A 20,035-nucleotide genomic window follows, 5' to 3' on the forward strand; every position below is an offset into this window, starting at 1 on the left:
GAGTCTGTGTGAAACGCGGTAAGATTTCAGCTTTAGCAATGTATAGGAATGGAAAATTACTGACTGCCGGGAGTTTGGAAGCCAAGGTATAGCCATACATAAGCCTCTTTATGATGGGTATTCCCATTTTGGGTTCCAAATGTCACAGACTGGGTCCAAACAGATGACTGAAAGGGCCCAGCGCACCCAAAGATTGTATGCAGGAGTCACAGTGCAGTTGGACAGGGCCTGGTTGCAGGGTGACCACACTCACCCAGGTGTTGAGCACCTAGGGTTGTGCAGCCAAACACCAGCGCCCTGATATAGCAGCGGATGAAGTCCAGAATGAAGTAAAGTGATATCCTGCAGACGCCCTGGAGCAGGCATGAAACATATCACTAGAATCACGTGCAGGATGCTGCAGGCAGGGAGTATGGAAGCTAAGCAAAGGATATAGCAGAAACATAACAAGCAAGGGACAGGGAGACCAGGCACAAAACATAACCAGACAAGACATACATGTTACAGGGCACTACAGTGAACCAGACAAGGAATAAACATTACTAGACAAGATATACATGATACAGGGTACAACAAAGGACAGGGAAGAAGGCAAGGAACACAGGGGAAGGAGTGAGGAGCCGGAATCCTCGGACGCTTCTCCTTTAAGCAAGGATAGGCCATATTGACTAGGACATGGGGAGAGGAGAGAGGACCCAGAATCCTCAGATGATACAAGGAAGAAGGGCAAAGGTACATAAGAGACAGACAAACATGAATACAGGAACTAGCCTAGAACTACGTGATAACAATTGGAGATTCCGTCACATCATATGGCCATAGTATGCTTAGCCCACCACTACGCCAAAGTACTCCAATGACGGTGGGTCCTAATGCTAATCCCTTCTGACAGTGGTACGAAACAAATCAAACATGTAATCCAAACACATAGCACGAAGACATACCTTAGACTGAAGAATGAGACAAACAGAACACATGGGTGAGGCACAACTTATAAAGGAAACAGAGCTGAAACAAAGAGCTGAAGCAGAAGCAAGGAATGGAAGATCAGAACAGAGCAAAAGGAAATCCAGGAATGGATCGAAGCAAAACAGAGAAACTAAAGCAAGACAGAAATGCAGCTCCGCAGCCTGGGCAGAACGTGACATCAAATCACTTGAAGTGTATCGTATCTTTCTATAATATCCATAGGAAATAAGCAAGAACAGCTTGACCAAGGACTCCCTAAACTCTTTCCTATGTCATAATAAACTATGAGGGGGTTGCCAAAACTAATGCACCTGAGGGCTCTAAAGGGTCCTAATCTGGTGTTCAAGTTAAGTATGATCATGAGTATCTGTGGTTTTATGGGTCACATTTTGAACGTGTTACTTCTGCTTTGGCTCCTGGCAGCGGAGAACTAAAACAATGGTTTCTTTATATTGCAAAATACTTAATCATAAAGGACATTTAGTCAGTGCGTTAATGCTATTAACATGCTTAATAAGGATGGGTATTTGCTGCTAGGCTGTATAAGGAGTCAGGGTGTTTGTCTAGTAGATTGGGCTAAGATAACAGAACCAGATTCCATACATACACACGACAAATCTGCAGATGTCCGAAAATATTGTGTTGTCTAAAAACAGAAAAGAACGCCATGTTAGTAAAAACTTATTTTAATGATTTGTTCTTCATCTTTGAATTTAGCTTTGTTTGCTTTGCTTAGTAACTGTGATAGTTCAAAACCATTTGGTTTTTGACATTATTTGCATTGTAGAGAGGCAACATGACAAGTTGTTTAACCCCTTCCGTACCGGGACGTACCTGGTACTTCCTGGTTAACATTCGCCGGTAGACCGGGACGTACCAGGTACGTCGCCGCCGAAAATCGGTCCCGCGTCGCACTGAACGCCGGGATCGCGAAGGGCTGGCTGCTACTGACCGCTGGGCGACCCCAGCGATCGTGCAGCAGCCAATCGGCGTCACTTTCATGCACGTGATCGCTTTAAAAGCGAATCACATGCATGATTTTGAATATTGGCAGATACAATGTTTGTAAACATTGTATCTGCCTATATTACCCTGTCTCCCTCCTCCTCACTCGTGGTTGTGAGTTGGAGAGAGACAGAACACGTTGTTGGAGAGAGTCCCGAGCATTTTGTATTAAAAAAAAAAAAAAAAAAAAAATTATATAATTTTTTCACTGCTGATCAGTGTTCTGATCAGCAGCATTTGACCCTAAGGGGTTAATTCTGTTTTTTTCCTTAAAATTGTGGGTGGGTGGCTGTGGGTGGGTTAGTTAGTGGGGAATTGATTAGTTAGTGGGGAATTTATCAGTTAGTGGGGAATTGATTAGGTAGGGATTAGGGTTAGGGTTAGGGTCTAGGGTTAGGTAGGGAGAAAAAAAAAAAAAAAAAAATATATATATAAAAAAAAAAAAAAAAAAAAATATGGATAGGTTTTATACGGTGGAAGAGGCATATAAAATGTTGGCCTCAGACACTGACACTGCGTCAGACTCTGCCACTGACACTGCGTCAGATTTTGATGTGGGCCAGTTTAGCAGCAGCTCTGATGATGCTGCACCCCCAGTTAAAAGGAGCCGTGTTGCTTCTACTCCTCCTGATCCCTCTGATGAGTGGATCCCTGCAGCTGGCACTTTTCCAGATGTTCCCCCCTTCACTGCCAATTCCGGCATTCATCCGGATGTCGCAGAATATACACCAAGCCAGTTTATGGAGCTGTTCATGGGCAATGAGTTTTGGGAGGCGTTAGTTTACCAAACTAACTTGTACGCTGCCCAGGAATTTAGAAATAAAGCAAACAAGCAAAAGGCATGGACTCCCACTGATGTGTGCGAGTTAAAAACATTCTGGGCACTCACCATGATAATGGGGATAATAAAAAAGCCCACTTTAAAGTCATACTGGAGCACAGACTCCATTATTTCAACCCCAATTTTCTCCAATACCATGAAAAGGGGAAGGTATGAACTCCTCCTCCGCTTTTTACATTTCAATGACAATACCCAGTGCCTTCCCAAACATGACCCCACATATGACAGGCTTTTTAAAATTCGCCCCCTTATTTCTCACTTCCAAACTAAATTTGCTGCCGTTTATACCCCCAAGCGAGAAATTAGTATTGATGAGTCCCTAATGAAATTTAAAGGCCGGTTAGGGTTCAAGCAATACATTCCCTCTAAACGCTCCCGGTATGGGGTAAAATTTTATAAATTATGTGAGAGCAGTAGTGGCTACACATATTCCTTCCGGGTTTATGAGGGGAAAGATGCCAAGCTTGACCCACCAGGCTGCCCAGACCATCTGGGCATAAGTGAAAAAATTGTCTGGGACCTTGTTTGCCCCTTACTGAACAAAGGGTACCACTTGTACATGGACAACTATTATACAAGTGTCCCTTTGTTCAAGTTGTTGTTTTGTATGGACACCTTGGCCTGTGGCACCATAAGGCAGAGCAGAATAGGGGTCCCAAAACAGATTAGAGAAACCAAATTAAAAATTGGGGCATCCTTAGCTTTACGCCAACAAGAACTTTTGGCTGTAAAATATAGGGACAAGAAAGATGTGTGCATGTTAAGCACAATTCATGACGATGCCACTGTTCCTGTTCCTGTCCGGGGCAAAACTCAGGTCCGAAGAAAGCCTACCTGCATCAAGGCCTACAATAGGCATATGGGGGGAGTGGATTTGGCCGATCAATTATTGCAGCCATACCTCATAATGAGAAAAACCAATACGTGGTATAAAAAGGTAGCCATTTATATGATGCAGATTGCAACTCACAATGCATTCTTACTTTTTAAAAAAATACACCCTGCCAAAAAAAACACATTTTTATCCTTTCAGTTTTTGTTACTCAAGGAAATCTTGGCTCCAGCTGAACAAGGCCCCTCAGCGTCTCTGATAATTCAGGAAGAACATTTCCCCTTCAAATTCCCTCCTACCTCCAAAAACTCCAAAACACAAAAACGGTGCAGGGTGTGTTATGCCAAAGGGCACAGGAAGGACACAGTATTTTACTGTTCTGGTTGCCCTGATAAGCCCGGTCTGTGCATTGGCAACTGTTTTAAAGAATTTCATACAGATGCCAGGTACCAAAAATAATTTAATTGTTTCTTAATCTTAATCTTTCTTACAGTTGCCAGGTACAAAAAATAATTTCATTTTTTCTTAATCGTTCTTTATCAACTGTTCTTAATCTACTATTCATAAATATATACTATTTTGGGGTACTTTACAGTGGGGGCTTCCAAAATGTCCCAAATGGGATATGGGCCCAGTAAGCCAATTCCTGAAAACTTGCACATGTTCCAGTTATGGCCTCATGGCTTCCTCAAAAAATGCATGAACCATGCATGTGAGGCCTTGTTGGAATCGGGGGATCTTGGTGAACAAAATATGGTCTTTTCTTCCACTGTTGCACTTATGGTGTGCAAGAAATTCAGTGCAACAATGAAATTTATGCGTTAAAAACGCAATAAAATAATTTCCCTGTAAAGTTTGGCAGACATCAGTGAAGAAATGGCTAGCTGAAAACTGTCAAAACTACCCTAGTTGAACACCTTGACTTGTCTACTGTTCATAAATATATACTTTTAGGGGGTAATTTACAGTGGGGGGCTTCCAAAATGTCCCAAATGGGATATGGGCCCAGGAAACCAATTTCTGAAAATTCCAAATGTGAAAACGAAAATGCGCATGTTCCAGTTTTGCCCTCATAGTTTCCTCAAAAAATGCATGAACCATGCATGTGAGGTCTTGTTGGACTCATGGGATGTTGGTGAACAAAATGTGGTGTTTTCTTCCACTGTTGCACTTATGGTGTGCAAGAAATTCAGTGCAACATTGAAATGTATGCGTTAAAAACGCAATACAATAATTTCCCTGTGAAGTTTGGCAGACATCAGTGAAGAAATGGCTAGCTGAAAACTGTCAAAACTACCCTAGTTGAACACCTTGACTTGTCTACTGTTCATAAATATATACTTTTAGGGGGTAATTTACAGTGGGGGGCTTCCAAAATGTCCCAAATGGGATATGGGCCCAGGAAACCAATTTCTGAAAATTCCAAATGTGAAAACGAAAATGCGCATGTTCCAGTTTTGCCCTCATAGTTTCCTCAAAAAATGCATGAACCATGCATGTGAGGCCTTGTTGGACTCATGGGATGTTGGTGAACAAAATGTGATGTTTTCTTCCACTGTTGCACATATGCTGTGCAAGAAATAAATTTTAACATTGAAATGTATTTGTTAAAAATGCAATAAAATAAATTTTTCGTAAACTTTGGCAGACATCAGTGAAGAAATGGCTAGCTGAAAACTGTCAAAACTACCCTAGTTGAACACCTTGACTTGTCTACTGTTCATAAATATATACTTTTATGGGGTAATTTACAGTGGGGGGCTTCCAAAATGTCCCAAATGGGATATGGGCCCTGGAAACCAATTTCTGAAAATTCCAAATGTGAAAACAAAAATGCGCATGTTCCAGTTTTGCCCTCATAGCTTCCTCAAAAATTGCATGAACCATGCATGTGAGGCCTTGTTGGAACCGGGGGATGTTGGTGAACACAATTTGGTGTTTTTTTCTGCAGTTGCACATATTCTATACAAAATATAATATAAAATCTAAAGCAACATTGCAACATATGCAAAAAAACCAAAAAAATATAAAAATACCTCAAAATTTGGCAGCAATTGGCGATAAAATTCCTGTTTGAAAAGTGTCAAAATTACCCTAGTTGTACACCTTGACTTATCTACTGTTCATAAATATAAAATTTTGGGGGGATAATCAGTATCTGTGACAACTATTGCAGTTATTAGACTACCATGCCAAATTTGCAAAAAATTACATTTCAAAAACATAATGCATGCCTTGCAATATTTGCCCTATACTGGTCAAAAAATATAAAAATCCTGGCCATGTTGGGTGGTTTCCAAATCAGGACAACTTAATGAATATATTTGGGATAGTTTTTTCCCATTGGTTCAATGTGTGTACAATTTGTATGTATACAAAACTGTAAAAAAATGCGTTTTTTTCATTTTTTCCCCACTTTTTCCAGTTTATTTCAAACAAAACAATGTACTACCCAGATTAATATGGTTTCAAATGAAAGCCCTACTTGTGCTGAAAAAAACAATATATGATTTGTGTGGGTGGTGCAATTGATAAGAGAGAAATTACAGTTGAAGGAAGACATGGCAAAAACACAAAAACGGCTCCGGTCCTTTAGCGACACGTTAGTATCAAAATCCCGGTCCTGAAGGGGTTAAATATAATATCTTGGGCACTCATTTTTATGCTGACATGTTCTGCAAAATGTTATCACGTTTGAAAGCTTTAACAATGACTTCCTCTTGCCTAATACAAATAGGGAACTAAAAATGGGAAGTGGATATATCTCTTTTTAAAATGATAATATCTGTAACCAAGGACAGACCGGTAACATTCAGCACATGGGACACCCCAAATAATATCATCCCTAATATCGTTAAGTAATGAACATCTGTTATACAATGATCTTTTCAGAGCTAGTTCTGCAAAAATTGTATTAAAATATAAATATACAGCTTGTGAGAAGCACATCAAGTAAGAAAATAAAAATACACTTATGTCTAGGACATGCAAATAAAGGACACAAAGTATGTGTTTGATTTCTTACATATGGTTACATTGGATTCTGTATTGCTCACCATAAGGAATAGTTGGCAACACGTGAAATAGCCATTTTTAATACTCTATTGATAAATACATTTTTTTGGTGTCATGGTCACTTTTAAGCAGGTGTTAGGATAAATATTTAGTGATTATAGTTAGTTGTAAAAAACACATTCAGTAAACATTATAAAACAGCAACTTGGTCTACAATACTGACAGTTTATACATAGCACATTTATCTTCATATTGTCAAAACTCATCCAACAACTGGGGTTTATTAACTAAACTGCAAGTTGAGTAGAGATGAAATATTTTATCTCATGACGTTTCCTATGTATTATAAATGTTTACCCCTATGAGATTTGAGTGCTAGAAGGACGAAATTGCCAATTGTCACAGCTTTAACAGTGGATCATCTAGACAACCAGGATCAGCACATCAGCCATTTTTTCTAAGACACATATACATTATGCATGTTGCTGAGCGATGCATGTAAAGTGGTGCCCCGGAGAATTTACCACTTTTCAAATGTCTGGAAAATTGGTCGCTATAGTCACCCCTATCCTACTGGGTCTTGCTTCTTACAAGTGAAAACACATATTATTCTCAGCCAGCCAGTATATTTGCGCTGTGAGTATAAACATTATATCTAGTGCAGGGATAGCGTTTCATTGTATACGCTTGTGGGATGACTACCTAATTTATCTGGTTTTGGTATCATTTACTTTATGATTATTTCTTTCCCATGTTTATTTAGTCGATAACTGTCTGTGATGAAGCCACATCTACTAGCAAGTGCACGTCAGGCGGTTCTGGCTCATACACAATGTGTATGATATAATACCCTTTATATGTTAATATGTTCCATTAAAAGAGGAACTGATGCCATCACAGCTCAGAGACAGCTGGTTTAAAAGCTCATTTCAGGGAAACTAAAATCTGTGGCTGTATGTGGCAGAGCCAGCATTATCAAATGAATTTGCAGTCCTAAATGATATGGAAATAGAGACAGATCGGGTTTAAGGCCAATTTGACAGCAGCTGTAAGTGCAAAGCGTGTTTCCAAAAGTTACCATCCCTGCATTAGGACTCCGTTTAAACCAGTGTAACTACATCGTTTTCTATGTTGTCCCCTACTAAACCTTCAACTAAATAAGATCCATGAGAAATAGTCACATAAGCTTCTATGTATCTTCTGCAGATGGAGTAATGATAATCCTGCCGTTCATAAAACAGTATTTACATTTCAAGCACTTTAATGCCCAGATGGTACCGGCACCCCTCAAAGCCTTAGAGCTTAGCTGTAATGGATGAGCATTTTCTGGCTTATATTCATGTGCTTGGCAGGGTACCCATAACACATATTAGGCAGTTGCCTACTGTATCTATATGGAAGAAGAGTGTCAAATAGCGTTGAATAACTGCTTCCTTCATCCAGTCGATCCCAAATTGTATTGTATCCACAGGCTAAAGTCAAGAAAAAGGCTTTGGGATAAGCTAGTAAGAATATCAGAATCCAATTTATCAACATATATTTTCAATGAATTTCACATACAGTAGAGATTTCACACGCTGGTATTTTTTATTTCTCGTAGATCATCAGAAACTTCTACAAAACGAAAGCTCAGTGTCTCCTTTAGCTGCCATAACTGGAGTGTCCTTGTTTTTAATTTTGTGCATATGTCTTCTGTTTGTGTGGAAGAGATATCGACTTCATCGAGGTATGTGACATTTTTTTGTTTTGTAACTGTCATTTATTACTTTTTTTTTAAATGTTATTTTCATTTGGAATCTTCTCTTGCAGCTATTCATTGGAAACTTCACGATAGAAGGTATGTTATTAATATTATCACTACTATAGCATTAAAGTTTTGTTTTTCTGTTAGTGCCGTCATTTATTTTATATATTTTTTTTTCTGGACAACTGAAGGCCTTCTACAGAATACAGAAGAACACAGATATTTTCAGGTAAAGATCTTAAAAAGCAGGTACTCCCTTTTTTCTACAAAATGACCAATTCTATAAAAGCGATATGTAAGCACCTATCTGTCACTGTCTGTGGTGAACTGATGGTTAATGAAATGAATGATCATAAAACTAGTCACTGCACATTAAGACATTTGTTTCTTATGAAATTAATGGAAGGTAGTGCATTACATTGTAATATTTGTTTTTCTTTTAGGACATGAAGATGCTTTGAATGATTTTGGGATATATGAGTTTGTTGCCTTTCCTGATCCTTCTGCTCCGCTCAGGGTGTGTATATGTTAGTTCTACATTAATGTATATAATAAAGATTATGAAAGAGATAACTGCACCACCCTCCATAAAGTGAGCAAATATTTGCACCTCAATGAGACATGGACGCCTTTTCATGTTTCATGTTAGGGCTGTATTACAGAGTAGCTGCAGTGCCGGCGAATCCCCGTTTTTAGTTCATGCAACACAAATACATAAAAAGTAGCATATGTGCCCATTAAAATGATATGCAGTTTTCGTCTTTCCTCTCTCTCTAGCTCCAGCTCCTCCATTGTTTTTACTTCTCCACACCACACTATCTGGCATTCCCTCTTCCAAGCCCACTGCTATCTGGAATTGCCTTAGCGTGAATCCTCCATCAAATGCACTTTGCTTTAAGTCTTGCCCAGTGCGTCCTGTGGTGACAAGGCTTTTATATGTATAGAGATTGCGTAACACACAGTGTACCCCTGTACACACAATGGTTAAATGTTAACATTTAAAATATTTGTAAATATTGATTAAATATGACTATAGTTGCATTTTCCAGTGCATAATATTACCTTGCAGACTACCCTGTGTCAATTACAATTAGGTACATTCATCACCATAATGAATTATAACAATCCACATTCATAGGAATTAATGTACTATTTTACTAGGTTCATTGTGTCATATTTCATTATTTAAGAGTAGAATATACCAAAATATGTTTGTGTAGGAGATGCACAAAACATGTATATCCAGCCTGTCATATCCAACCACTGGCCGCATGCTGCAGCACCCTATGTGCGGCTATAGCAGCAGGCCGAGTGAGTCTGGGATGATGGCAGCCCATGGGGCATTTGCCCGGTGTGCCAGATGGCTAGTCCAGGCCTAAAATCAATAGAGTAAAACTATAATTTAGGTAATCAACTTAAACTTATCCAATGTATTTAGTTTCACTTTTCCGGAGATCTGTAATCCTTAATTAGCTGAAGATATGTAGAAAATGTATCTGTCACCTCCTACCTCCTACTCTTGGTCTGTTCTACACATTTTGCAAAAACAGGAAAAAAAATCTCTTCCTCTAATGAATTCTGAGAAACAAACATAGATGATGTTACTCTTGTTAAACCAGTTGTCTTGTGTGATCTTTGCTTCCGAATGCTTATCTATCACTTATTGGATATACTATCCTTTTTACACCACTGATGTCATTGTTCTGTGAAGCTACAAACAACCCATGTCCATTGCCACTTATTTTTTCTTTCTAAATCGGCCATGTTACTCGGTGTAGGAAAAAACGAAAAAAAGTGTGCCTACCTTCTGTTTTAGGATATTTGTTATACATGCACTTGGATCATGATCATCATTACACAGTTCATTACTGGGTTCTCTTTAAGCTGTCATTATACTGTTAGTTATAGAGAGTCCATTTTAATTTCTCCACCATAGGTGCCCAGTAGCAAATCTGCTTCAGTGTCTACTGCCTCACAAGCTCGAGATACAAACTGCACGGTTTATGAAGTTATAAGGCATGTTCCTGAGCAGGCACATGAAGACGTACAACCTCAGGAGTAAGTCCCAAACTTCCTTGTCACATTTGTATATGTTTGATTGACTGCCTTTGCTTACTTAGAGCAAATAAAACAAGTCTTGTTACAGTTCCATCAACACGATACCTTATAACACACCTTATTTAGTGATATAAGCAATATGACAAACATGTATGGCTTTTGCCATAGCAAGTGAATTCCATTTTTGATGCAATATACTCCCACGCCAGACCTCTAAATGATACACTGCAATCTCCTTATCAGACGTCATAAAATCTCTTTAGGACATCAAAATATTTGGAGTGTCAATATAACCGAGGCATCTCTTTTATTAGTTTGTGTTCTGTTAGACATAATGGGTGAATCTTCTACTTAACTTTGCCAGAAATTCAGGTTAATATAATTATTTGTACGTGGCTTTTATCAATAGCGATTGATGGACTTCCACTGGCAGGGAACACATAGACGTATGTGTCTAGGTGTATCAAAACACTAACAGTTTAACATTGAAAAAATATACTAAACTCATCTAGTAAGGTTAGAAAAAGACCTCAGTCCATAGAAGTCAACCTTTCCATGAAATGCAAATCAAGGCAATGGAGCCAAAGGGGTGAGTTCAGGACAGGGAAGTAATTTGCTATTAAGACAACATAAGGAACAATGGAAACAAGAAGACATTGTGTAAATAGTGTTGCATGTAACAATAGCCTGTGCTGTAATGCAGTGACAAACATTTGGAGAAAAATGTACACCTAACATCACTTATCACAGATGATACTTGGATTCATTTGCCAGAGCAGGAGTTGTTAGTCGAGGCAAGTTTGCAGTAGTAAACACACAAGCTGGACCAAATGTCATCCAGCAACACGACTATAGCACAGGCTGCTGCAGTGTAATCCGTGTATTACAGTAACGGAATGTAATTCAAAGATCAGCCACTAGGTGTGCATATTACACAGGTCTGCATATACCCAACATGCATCTGCACAACCAACATTTTTCAATCTGCTATTATCTGGCATGGATCATATATCTTAAAAGTATATTTTATTTTGCATAAACCTTTTTTTAACATTTTATTTTAAAAAAAAAGGAAAATAAAAAAGGGTATTTTATTATAGACCTTAATTTTTTCCATGGGTATAGTACAATTGTATATAATACATTATAATCATAGTCTTATAATGAAAATCTTCTATTTTTCAGGTAGAGAAGACATTAACATCAGAAGCAAAAGTATGGAAAAACCATGTCAACAACATTCCATGTCAAACATGACTATTCTTGTTAAATACCTCAGTCTCGTGTAATTAGATTTTATGTATTATTGCAACAATTTGAAGAAACCATTAGGCAATGGAATAAAATATGTAATTATTTATTATTGATGGTCCCAAAGGTCCTGCAGGACCTCCAGAATATATGTCTTATAAACAATGGAAGAGTGCATTCACAAATCCAGGAGCATTATGATGAAGTGGATTCCTCCTGCAATAATTATTAATATATATTAATAATTATGCATTAACCATGACAAACTTAGCCCCTCTTGCGAATGACGCGTGATGGGAGTATCTCTTTATAATGTTTACCAAGATCAGGAAGTTTAAATGTTTAAACTTCCTGCCAATTCTCAGGTTAGTGAATATCTTTCTAAGACACCTTATGAGCCACCATATCCATACCTACTAACTCTGTATCTCACCATATAAATTTGGGCGGCACTGATTTAATCGAAAATATTTTTAAAAGAAAATGTACTATTTATTTTGGAATCTGCTAGAATTATTTGTATGTGTTTATAAGTGAATTTTCTTTAATTCGTATCCATGTATTGTACATTTTTATATTCTATTAAATGGATGATATAGTAAATGTTATTTGATGTGACCCATACTTTTTTTTTTCTTCCAAATAAACCTGTGAAGGTTAAAACTAGAGCAATGATTCCAAGCTCGGGTTCATAGGGCCATCCAGCAACACAGGTTTTCAGGATGACCTCACAAATGCTTAGGGTGCTTTCAAACTATATTGAGGTTAGCAGGGAGAAAAAAATATGTCTGTTGGTCTATACTGCCCCCTGCAGCTGGTGTATAGGATAAAATCTCTAATTTTGCATTTTCCAAGCTTGTCTCGGAGCCACCCTTTGGTGTGCGTACGACAACAAGTCCAGCTTAAGAGGTTAAGGATGATTATTTAAGAATGATATCAGCTTGGGACGCATTTTATTGCTGCTGTTAAACTAGCAAATGCGGATGTATCCCACAGTATTGTAGGGTTGAAATGCAAGCTCTTGTGACTTCAATAATGACCTCATGTGTCATTAATCCTGACTACCATAATGACAGCAAGCAAAATGTCATTGTGCAATGTAATAAATTTTATTCTTGTATTACAAAATTCCTCTTTAATTGGTTTATGTATATCCACATACCGAGCGATTCATTCAAATGTTGATTTTGTCTTACCTGGTTGGCTTTGTGAAATAAAGGTGTGTGGTTCAAGTGTGTTATTCTTAATCAGGAAATCTTAAAATAACATCCATAACAGACTGAAGTTTTTATTATGATTGTTTTATCTATCCATACTTTCTCTTGATATACCAAAAAACACTCTGCAGTTTCTAGGGTATTCTGTGAAAAATGAGTGTAAAAGATACTTCTTATTCATGTCTAAATGCTCCTTCTGGTTAACTGGAATTTACTATTTTAGTGCATTTTTTAGGGTGCTGCGTGACCTGTTGTAATAACAATAAAGCACCAATTGAATGTAGTTTTTGGAACAGCACCTTTAAATTTGTTTCTGACATAACATTTAAATTTATTAACCGTTTCAGGGCAGGGTTTTTTTTTGGGCTTTATTTTTACCATATGTCTTAAACCATGTTTCCATATTTCCATACAAACCCACGGTAGGTCCCACTGCTGAACGATGACCTTATTTATGGTCCGCAACATCCCCAGATTACAGAAACGCCTTTTTCAAGAGGGCCACATTCACACTTTACATATTACCTGATATTATATACTTATTAATACTACTGGCTTAATTTTTTACCTTAGTGGTAGGGCACACAAAATATATATTATCCGTACAGCATTGTATTGAGATCACTTTGGGGATCATTTTTACACACTTTAGATGCCAGTGATGTCAAACTTACATTACTGGGGTCCCAATAAATGTTATTTTTTAATATTGTTTATTAGGTTTAAATTTTTTTTTATATTTTAATACTTTTCTGGAAGGAGGAGAAACTAATCCTTTCCCTGATCTGCATGCTGATGACACTGTGTGCCATCAGCCAGCAGGGGGAGCAACAGGATATCCTGGGGGCATCTAGACAGACCCTACTGTGTCTCTTCTGTCCTGCAGCGACCCTCCTGTTAGTGTCAGCATTGATACCTACTGGAAGAGAATGCCTGATCACGTGATCGTGCATTCTGTATATAACGGTAATTTCTTCTGCTACCGAGGGGGGGACTCTAAGTTGCCAATTGACAGCCTGATCAAACAGGACAGGTAGGATTTTGACTTTCATGCTATTTGTCAAGTCTGATTATCAAAGTGTAACAAAAGATGAAATCAGTGATAATTCCCATGTAACCAAAACATGTGAGAGGGCTGGAGCAGATCATGCGTTACACCACTTAGCGTGCAAATGTATGCTACAATGTAGAAAACATCACACTGCAAACAAATGCAACTTAAATAAAAGTATAATACAACACTCAATAAGAATCCATTTCAACTTTCACTAAACTTAAATTACTCCAAGAGGGTTAATATATTGTTATAACAAACGTGCAACGTAAGAAGCCAATAAAGACTTCTATGTAAAAGAAGCACCTCATAAAGAAAAAAGTTGGCTCTCCTGTTTTAACTAAAAGACTCAATTGATCCCTAATGAAAAAAAATGTAAAAATGTTTTACTTTGCTGGTAGATAAATTGAATGGCCTTCCAGCAGAAGTGGTCGAGCCTAGGAACAGCCTAGGAAGATACATATAGACATAAAACCATCCTGAAGCCAAAACAAGACCAAGAACTGATTAAGGTCTCCATCTTTACATCAGGAAAAATGGGAAAAACAGATGAAATAGGTAAACGTGCCACTGTTGGGGATGGACCAGCCACACTAGTGCCCAAAGGCAGGAGAGCAACTGCCCTTTCCTGGGTGTTGAGCACCTAGGGTTGTGCAGCACCATACCAGAGCCCTGACATAGCGAGCGAGCGAGGGGGACCGAGCAAGTGGGACTTAGCAAGAAACAGGGAGACCAAGCAAGAAACACAGCAAGAGAGAAATACATAGCAAACTGAATAAAGCATAACCAGCAAAGCCGAACATAAGCAAGAATACGCAGAACACAGATTCTAAACATAACAAGACAAGACATACATGGTAAAGGACACAACAAAAGGACAGGGAACAAGGCAAGGAACACAAGGGATGAAGTGAGGAGCCGAGATCCAACTCTTTTCCTTTAAGCAAGCATAGAATTCTTAACTGAGACACGGGGAGAAGAGAGAGGAACTGAGATTCTCAGAGGATTCAGGGAAAAGAGGGCAAAGGTAACATACCTATAGACTGCAGACTGAGACAAACATAACAAACCGGCGGGGCACAATTTATAAAAGAAACAGAAGCTGAAGCTAAGAGCAGGAGCGAAATGTAAGAATCAGACGTTAATGTCAGAGCATAAGAAAATTCAGGAATGAATGAAAACAAAGAAGCATAAAGCATAACACTGAAGGAAATGTAGTGGGACAAGGGAACAATACCGAGACAGGGGATACTAAAGATAAGGAGATCCGCAGCCTTGACCTGACACCTGCTCGGATTATCATACTGTTACAGGGCCACCGTACCCAAGGCTGGGCACCCCTGTTTGAGGGCTGAGGAATCACCAGTCAGTACCCTCATACAGATAGCTTCTGCTATCCATGGATCAGCCAGCAACCGTAATAGAACATTCTCTTGAAGTTTCTCTGCTTTTCAATCTGGAGCACCTTATCCTGCACGAACTGTATCTGTATCTTGTGGTAGATGACTGATGGAGAGACTTCATATGGGGATACCGTAAGAGAATCAAAGATTATAATCCCTGCCACAGGCATAGCTGATCGACATTGGTCATGCCTTCAATTGTCGCCTATCTGCCTTAAGTGCTGTGTTTGTTGCTTGAATGTCGAAGACCATCTGCTGGGCTGTAACACCTGGACAACGACTAAGTGCATGGGGAAAATCAACTCAATTCTTCTTTTAAAGAAAATTAGTGAGATACTTTTTACCAAGTGACCACTTTGGGAAATCCACGTTATTTAAAAGTTAAATATAGTAGGTTATTTTTTGTTAATTTTTTACATAGATTGTACTAATAAACATTTATGAATAATATTGTTATTTTTCTACTTTTTCTTAATACAATTTGCTATGAGAATGAGCAGCAGTCTGAACTTGTATCATACAACAGCAGACCCTTCCAATGATATATCAAAAGACAAGATTTATTAATAGAAATTAAACTAAAGAGATGCGTTTTATTATTTAAACACTTTATTCACCAGAAATATCTAGCAATCAGAATGCAAAAGCAGAAATGTTATAAGGAAGTGTTTGAGTCCATCTGGTGGCTATACGGGATCATGACACACACAGCCTTTAGTATGACATTTTATTTATCAAAACTACGATCGGTTTATATTGAATGCACCCTAACAATTAAGTTTTAGGAGCAGGATTAAGAAAACAGTCCAAGGCTCTAATCTGGAGCTACACTGCCCCTGATGGGGTATGCAGCCCCTTCCTTCCCTCTCAGGCTGAAGTTAAGAGAGAGCCAGATCCTATAGGGTCACTCTTGAAAAAAGGAGACCTGCTGAAGTCTTCATGGAGGAATGGTGGCCAAAAGGCACAACCACCCCTCCCACCAGAAAGCATTGTCTTCGTGGACCGGGCTCCACTGTGACGTTTCCAATTTGCCAGTGAAACATGTGATCAAAGTGCAATATCTGGCCCCAGCCATCGCTGGTATTATAAAATTTCCCCCCTCCACCACCAGCCATAGACCGCCCTGAAGGATTAAAACAAATGGTGTAGGCTTGAAGGGTCTGTGGTGAATTCTACTGTACTTACCAACTCAAAACCAGTCTAGCGAGTGTGCCTTGGCACAAGAACATACATGTAATGTGAAAGTGGCTTCTTATATCCTGAAAATCTTATCTGCACATCTGGAAATCAGTGAAGAACCCCACTTGGATGATTTTTTTAATGGCAGATCTAATCATGTTGTTCACCCATAAACTTCTATTATTGAGAATATGGTTTGGGGTTTTTACTAAAATCACATAAAACATGAATGAGTCTGATATGAATAATATCCGCCCTTTTCAGCTTCTACATAAACAACCTGAGCTTCCCAATTCTACACCCCGACTGACACTACTTCCTGCTAGCGCACGCCTTACTTACGCCATACTGTAAGCTCCGGCGCAAAGCATGCCGGTCAATGTAGGACTACGCAAGTCCTTTGCTTAGAGATGATTCCTAGCAGGAAGCCTAATGGACAACAACTCCCAGAAAGGCTGCCGAACTGTCAAGCTGCTCTAGTTGTATCACGTGACGCTTAGTATGGCTTCCCAGTGTCACTGAGAAGCTGGACTAACCTGCTGTTTTTGGATGTTTTGATCGGGAATTGAGAATTGTCGCGACGTTAACTGACGGGGTGACAGGGAAACGTTCTGAGTCCCTACCATGCAGAAGATCAAGTCCCTGATGACCCGCCAGGTAAAGAACCTACAAAAGTAAACGAGTAGAGGCCTTCGATTTACAGAATAAAGCCACAGGCTTAGGGCTGTCAGGTGTGTGGAACTGGGTAGCCCAGCGTTTGCTCGTGGAGGCAAAAGAGAGGACGCTGCATCTGCTTCCTTTAGCTCCAGGCCTTTGCTGCCAACGATGCCTCATATTGTGGTAAATCTGACAGCCCTGTTATGCTGAATTGATACCAGTGGTATGGCATGGAAGAGGTTAATGCACTGCTTCAGTGGGCTGGATGATGTATGTTATACTTGGTGGACTAAATGTCAGTTTAAAGGTCCCCGTGTTGTTTATGTGTTTATCCATTCACCACTTACCTTACTGGAAATGAATGGGTTAAGCCCCATGACTGGTTGTCGGATCCATGCGCCTATATATTTTACACATTATGCTGGTTATTCACTTTTTTTTTTAAGATCAAGCCCTCTGTACATAAATCTACACCCCAGCACCTGCAGAAGGTGGCCCGTGGCAAATGCAGTTAATCTTCCGCATTGATCGTCTCATTAGATCTGAATGCGATTTTCGGGGCACTCAATGCCCTCTTTAATGAGCGATCAAATAAAGCAAACTGGGGCGCAGAGTCCTTCATGTATATCATTATAGATCAGTAACAGCTAGAGACTCTTAACAGGTCTAAACAGATTGTGTGATTTCAGCTCTCAGTAGTATCTTAGTTAGTCGCACATTTGATGAGATATATATATATATTATATATATATATATATATATATATTCACTACCATTCAAAAGTTTGCAAAAGGGTTCTCTGATGATCAATTAGCCTTTTAAACTTAAACTAGGCTCAGCGAGCACAGCTTGTCATTGGAACACAGGAGTGATGGGAGTGATAAAGGGCCTCTGTAGCCTATGAACATATTCTATTGAGGATAACCCGTTTCCAGCTACAATAGTCATTTACAACATTAACCCCGTCTGCGCCGGATTTCTGAAATAATGAGCAAAATTAGCTTCTCTTCAAAAACAAGGACATTTTTAAGTGACCCCAAACATTTAAACGGTACTGTATATATAACATATCTCACACTGCTGTACTATTGTCACTACAGATTAGTACAGAATAAGTGTCATGGATATTGTTTCATTTGCATGAGTGTTTTCATAGGATCTGCACAAAATACATCTCTGTTCCGAGGGAAAAAACCCACTTAAACTAGAATCTTCCTCTGGTTTACAGGCCGACATTACATTAATGCTTATTAGGTGCGCAAACTCAATTATGAATCCCAAATCTGCCAATTGACTGTGAAAGAGTTTGGTTTTGGATCAAGTCCTGTTCTTCTCCACATCATGCAGGTGTTATACCTGCAGAAAAAGACAATTTAGCCAGACAAATAATATTAATCGTACGCTCTTATGGATGGAAAACAAAGGCATTTATATGTGAAATTTCAGATTTTTTCCCCTATACATTAATTTTATTTTCACAATCTGGACTTACTAGTATTAATTACACACTTTGACATGTTCGCCCAGTTATATGTAAGAACAGACAAATAACCAAATGGTTATTCAGAGCTCTATGAGATTGCTATAGCCTCCTATTTGACATTAGGTCATTATACATTATATGTACCATGTTTTTAGCCATATTGTTCGGTTTATGTGAAGTGTGTTAATCAGTAAAAGTAATTCTGCTATCTGCTTGTACACAGTGGTATGGCACGGAAGGGGTTAATGCACTGCTTCAGTGGGCTTCGCAGTAGTATGAGGTTGCTTGTCATCTTCCCGAATCCTACATATCTTGGTCATTAATAACCAATTTCCCACAGTGTATAATGCGTCAACAAAACAGAAGTCATAGCACGCGTCCGTTGTTTTATTGAAATACATTTTTACTAGCAGCCGTAGAGAGGGGCTCTCTAGGTTTGTTAAGCCCATCTTCTTTGTTAAATTGGTAATTGAGTCTGTTTGTGGGTCCCGTGCCACTGGCATGAAGGGAAAACCTCTGGGTTCCGTACTGAATTCAGTAGCATGACCCATAAGCTGTCTGGACGCAGCTCTTGGCTCGATAACTAATGTTCCTCACCGAACGCTGATGATGGGACATTCTCTGTATCCTCTTCTCCTCTCTAACAGGTTAAACAGGACTTATTGATTTTTGATTCAAAAGGCGAATCTGTTGAGTGATTTGTGTTAATTCACTAAATTAGGCATAATGTACTTATTCTAAATAAGAGCCTTATCACACTGATTAGGTCATAATGTAGACTACTTGCTAAACTGTGTTTCAAACATCAATCAAAGTAAATATTAGGGCTGCAACTAACGATTATTTTAATAATCGATTAGTTGGCCGATTATTTTGTCGATTAATCGATTAATCGGATAAAAAAATACATTATTTTAAATTGAAGAAAAATTGCAATAAAAAACGTACAATTTACACTTTCATCTCTTTATTGCAATGGCCTCTCTCTATTCACCTTCTTATTTTACTGACATAATAATAAAAGCTACAAGAACCCAAACACAGTGCTTCTCAAACTAGGTTTAAATACAAAGTTATTAGTAAATATTAATTCATATGTTAACTATTTTTCATATTTAATAAAAACTGTGAGAAAAAAAGCCTTGTTTTAATTTTTTTATTTACCAAACTGCCCCCAGTTATGCACATCTGACCCCCAGCTTGCCACCCTGCCCCCATATATGCCTTATACCTCTTATATGCCAGATTCCACTGTGCCCCCTGATATGCCACTGTGCCCCCTGATATGCCTTATACTCCTTATATGCCAGTGATATGCAACTGAGCC

At 38.7% G+C, this 20,035-nt stretch overlaps 2 protein-coding genes across 2 annotated transcripts in view; both read left to right on the forward strand.

Moving 5' to 3' along the window:
* Positions 1-11,935, forward strand: part of HEPACAM2 (HEPACAM family member 2) — a 30,086-nt gene extending 18,151 nt beyond the window's left edge. Inside the window, exons 5-10 of the mRNA XM_053467293.1 lie at positions 8,263-8,388; positions 8,472-8,499; positions 8,598-8,635; positions 8,850-8,923; positions 10,343-10,464; positions 11,650-11,935. Coding sequence (XP_053323268.1) covers positions 8,263-8,388; positions 8,472-8,499; positions 8,598-8,635; positions 8,850-8,923; positions 10,343-10,464; positions 11,650-11,653 — 392 coding nt within the window. The 3' untranslated portion in view covers positions 11,654-11,935. The remainder of the gene's footprint in view (positions 1-8,262; positions 8,389-8,471; positions 8,500-8,597; positions 8,636-8,849; positions 8,924-10,342; positions 10,465-11,649) is intronic.
* A 5,057-nt stretch (positions 11,936-16,992) lies between these two features.
* VPS50 (VPS50 subunit of EARP/GARPII complex) overlaps positions 16,993-20,035 on the forward strand; it is a 72,882-nt gene continuing 69,839 nt past the window's right edge. The window contains exon 1 of the mRNA XM_053466424.1: positions 16,993-17,225. Within this exon, the coding sequence (XP_053322399.1) occupies positions 17,193-17,225 (33 nt within the window). The 5' untranslated portion in view covers positions 16,993-17,192. The remainder of the gene's footprint in view (positions 17,226-20,035) is intronic.

Source organism: Spea bombifrons, chromosome 5 (assembly GCF_027358695.1).
Source record: "Spea bombifrons isolate aSpeBom1 chromosome 5, aSpeBom1.2.pri, whole genome shotgun sequence".
Lineage (NCBI taxonomy): Eukaryota > Metazoa > Chordata > Amphibia > Anura > Pelobatidae > Spea > Spea bombifrons.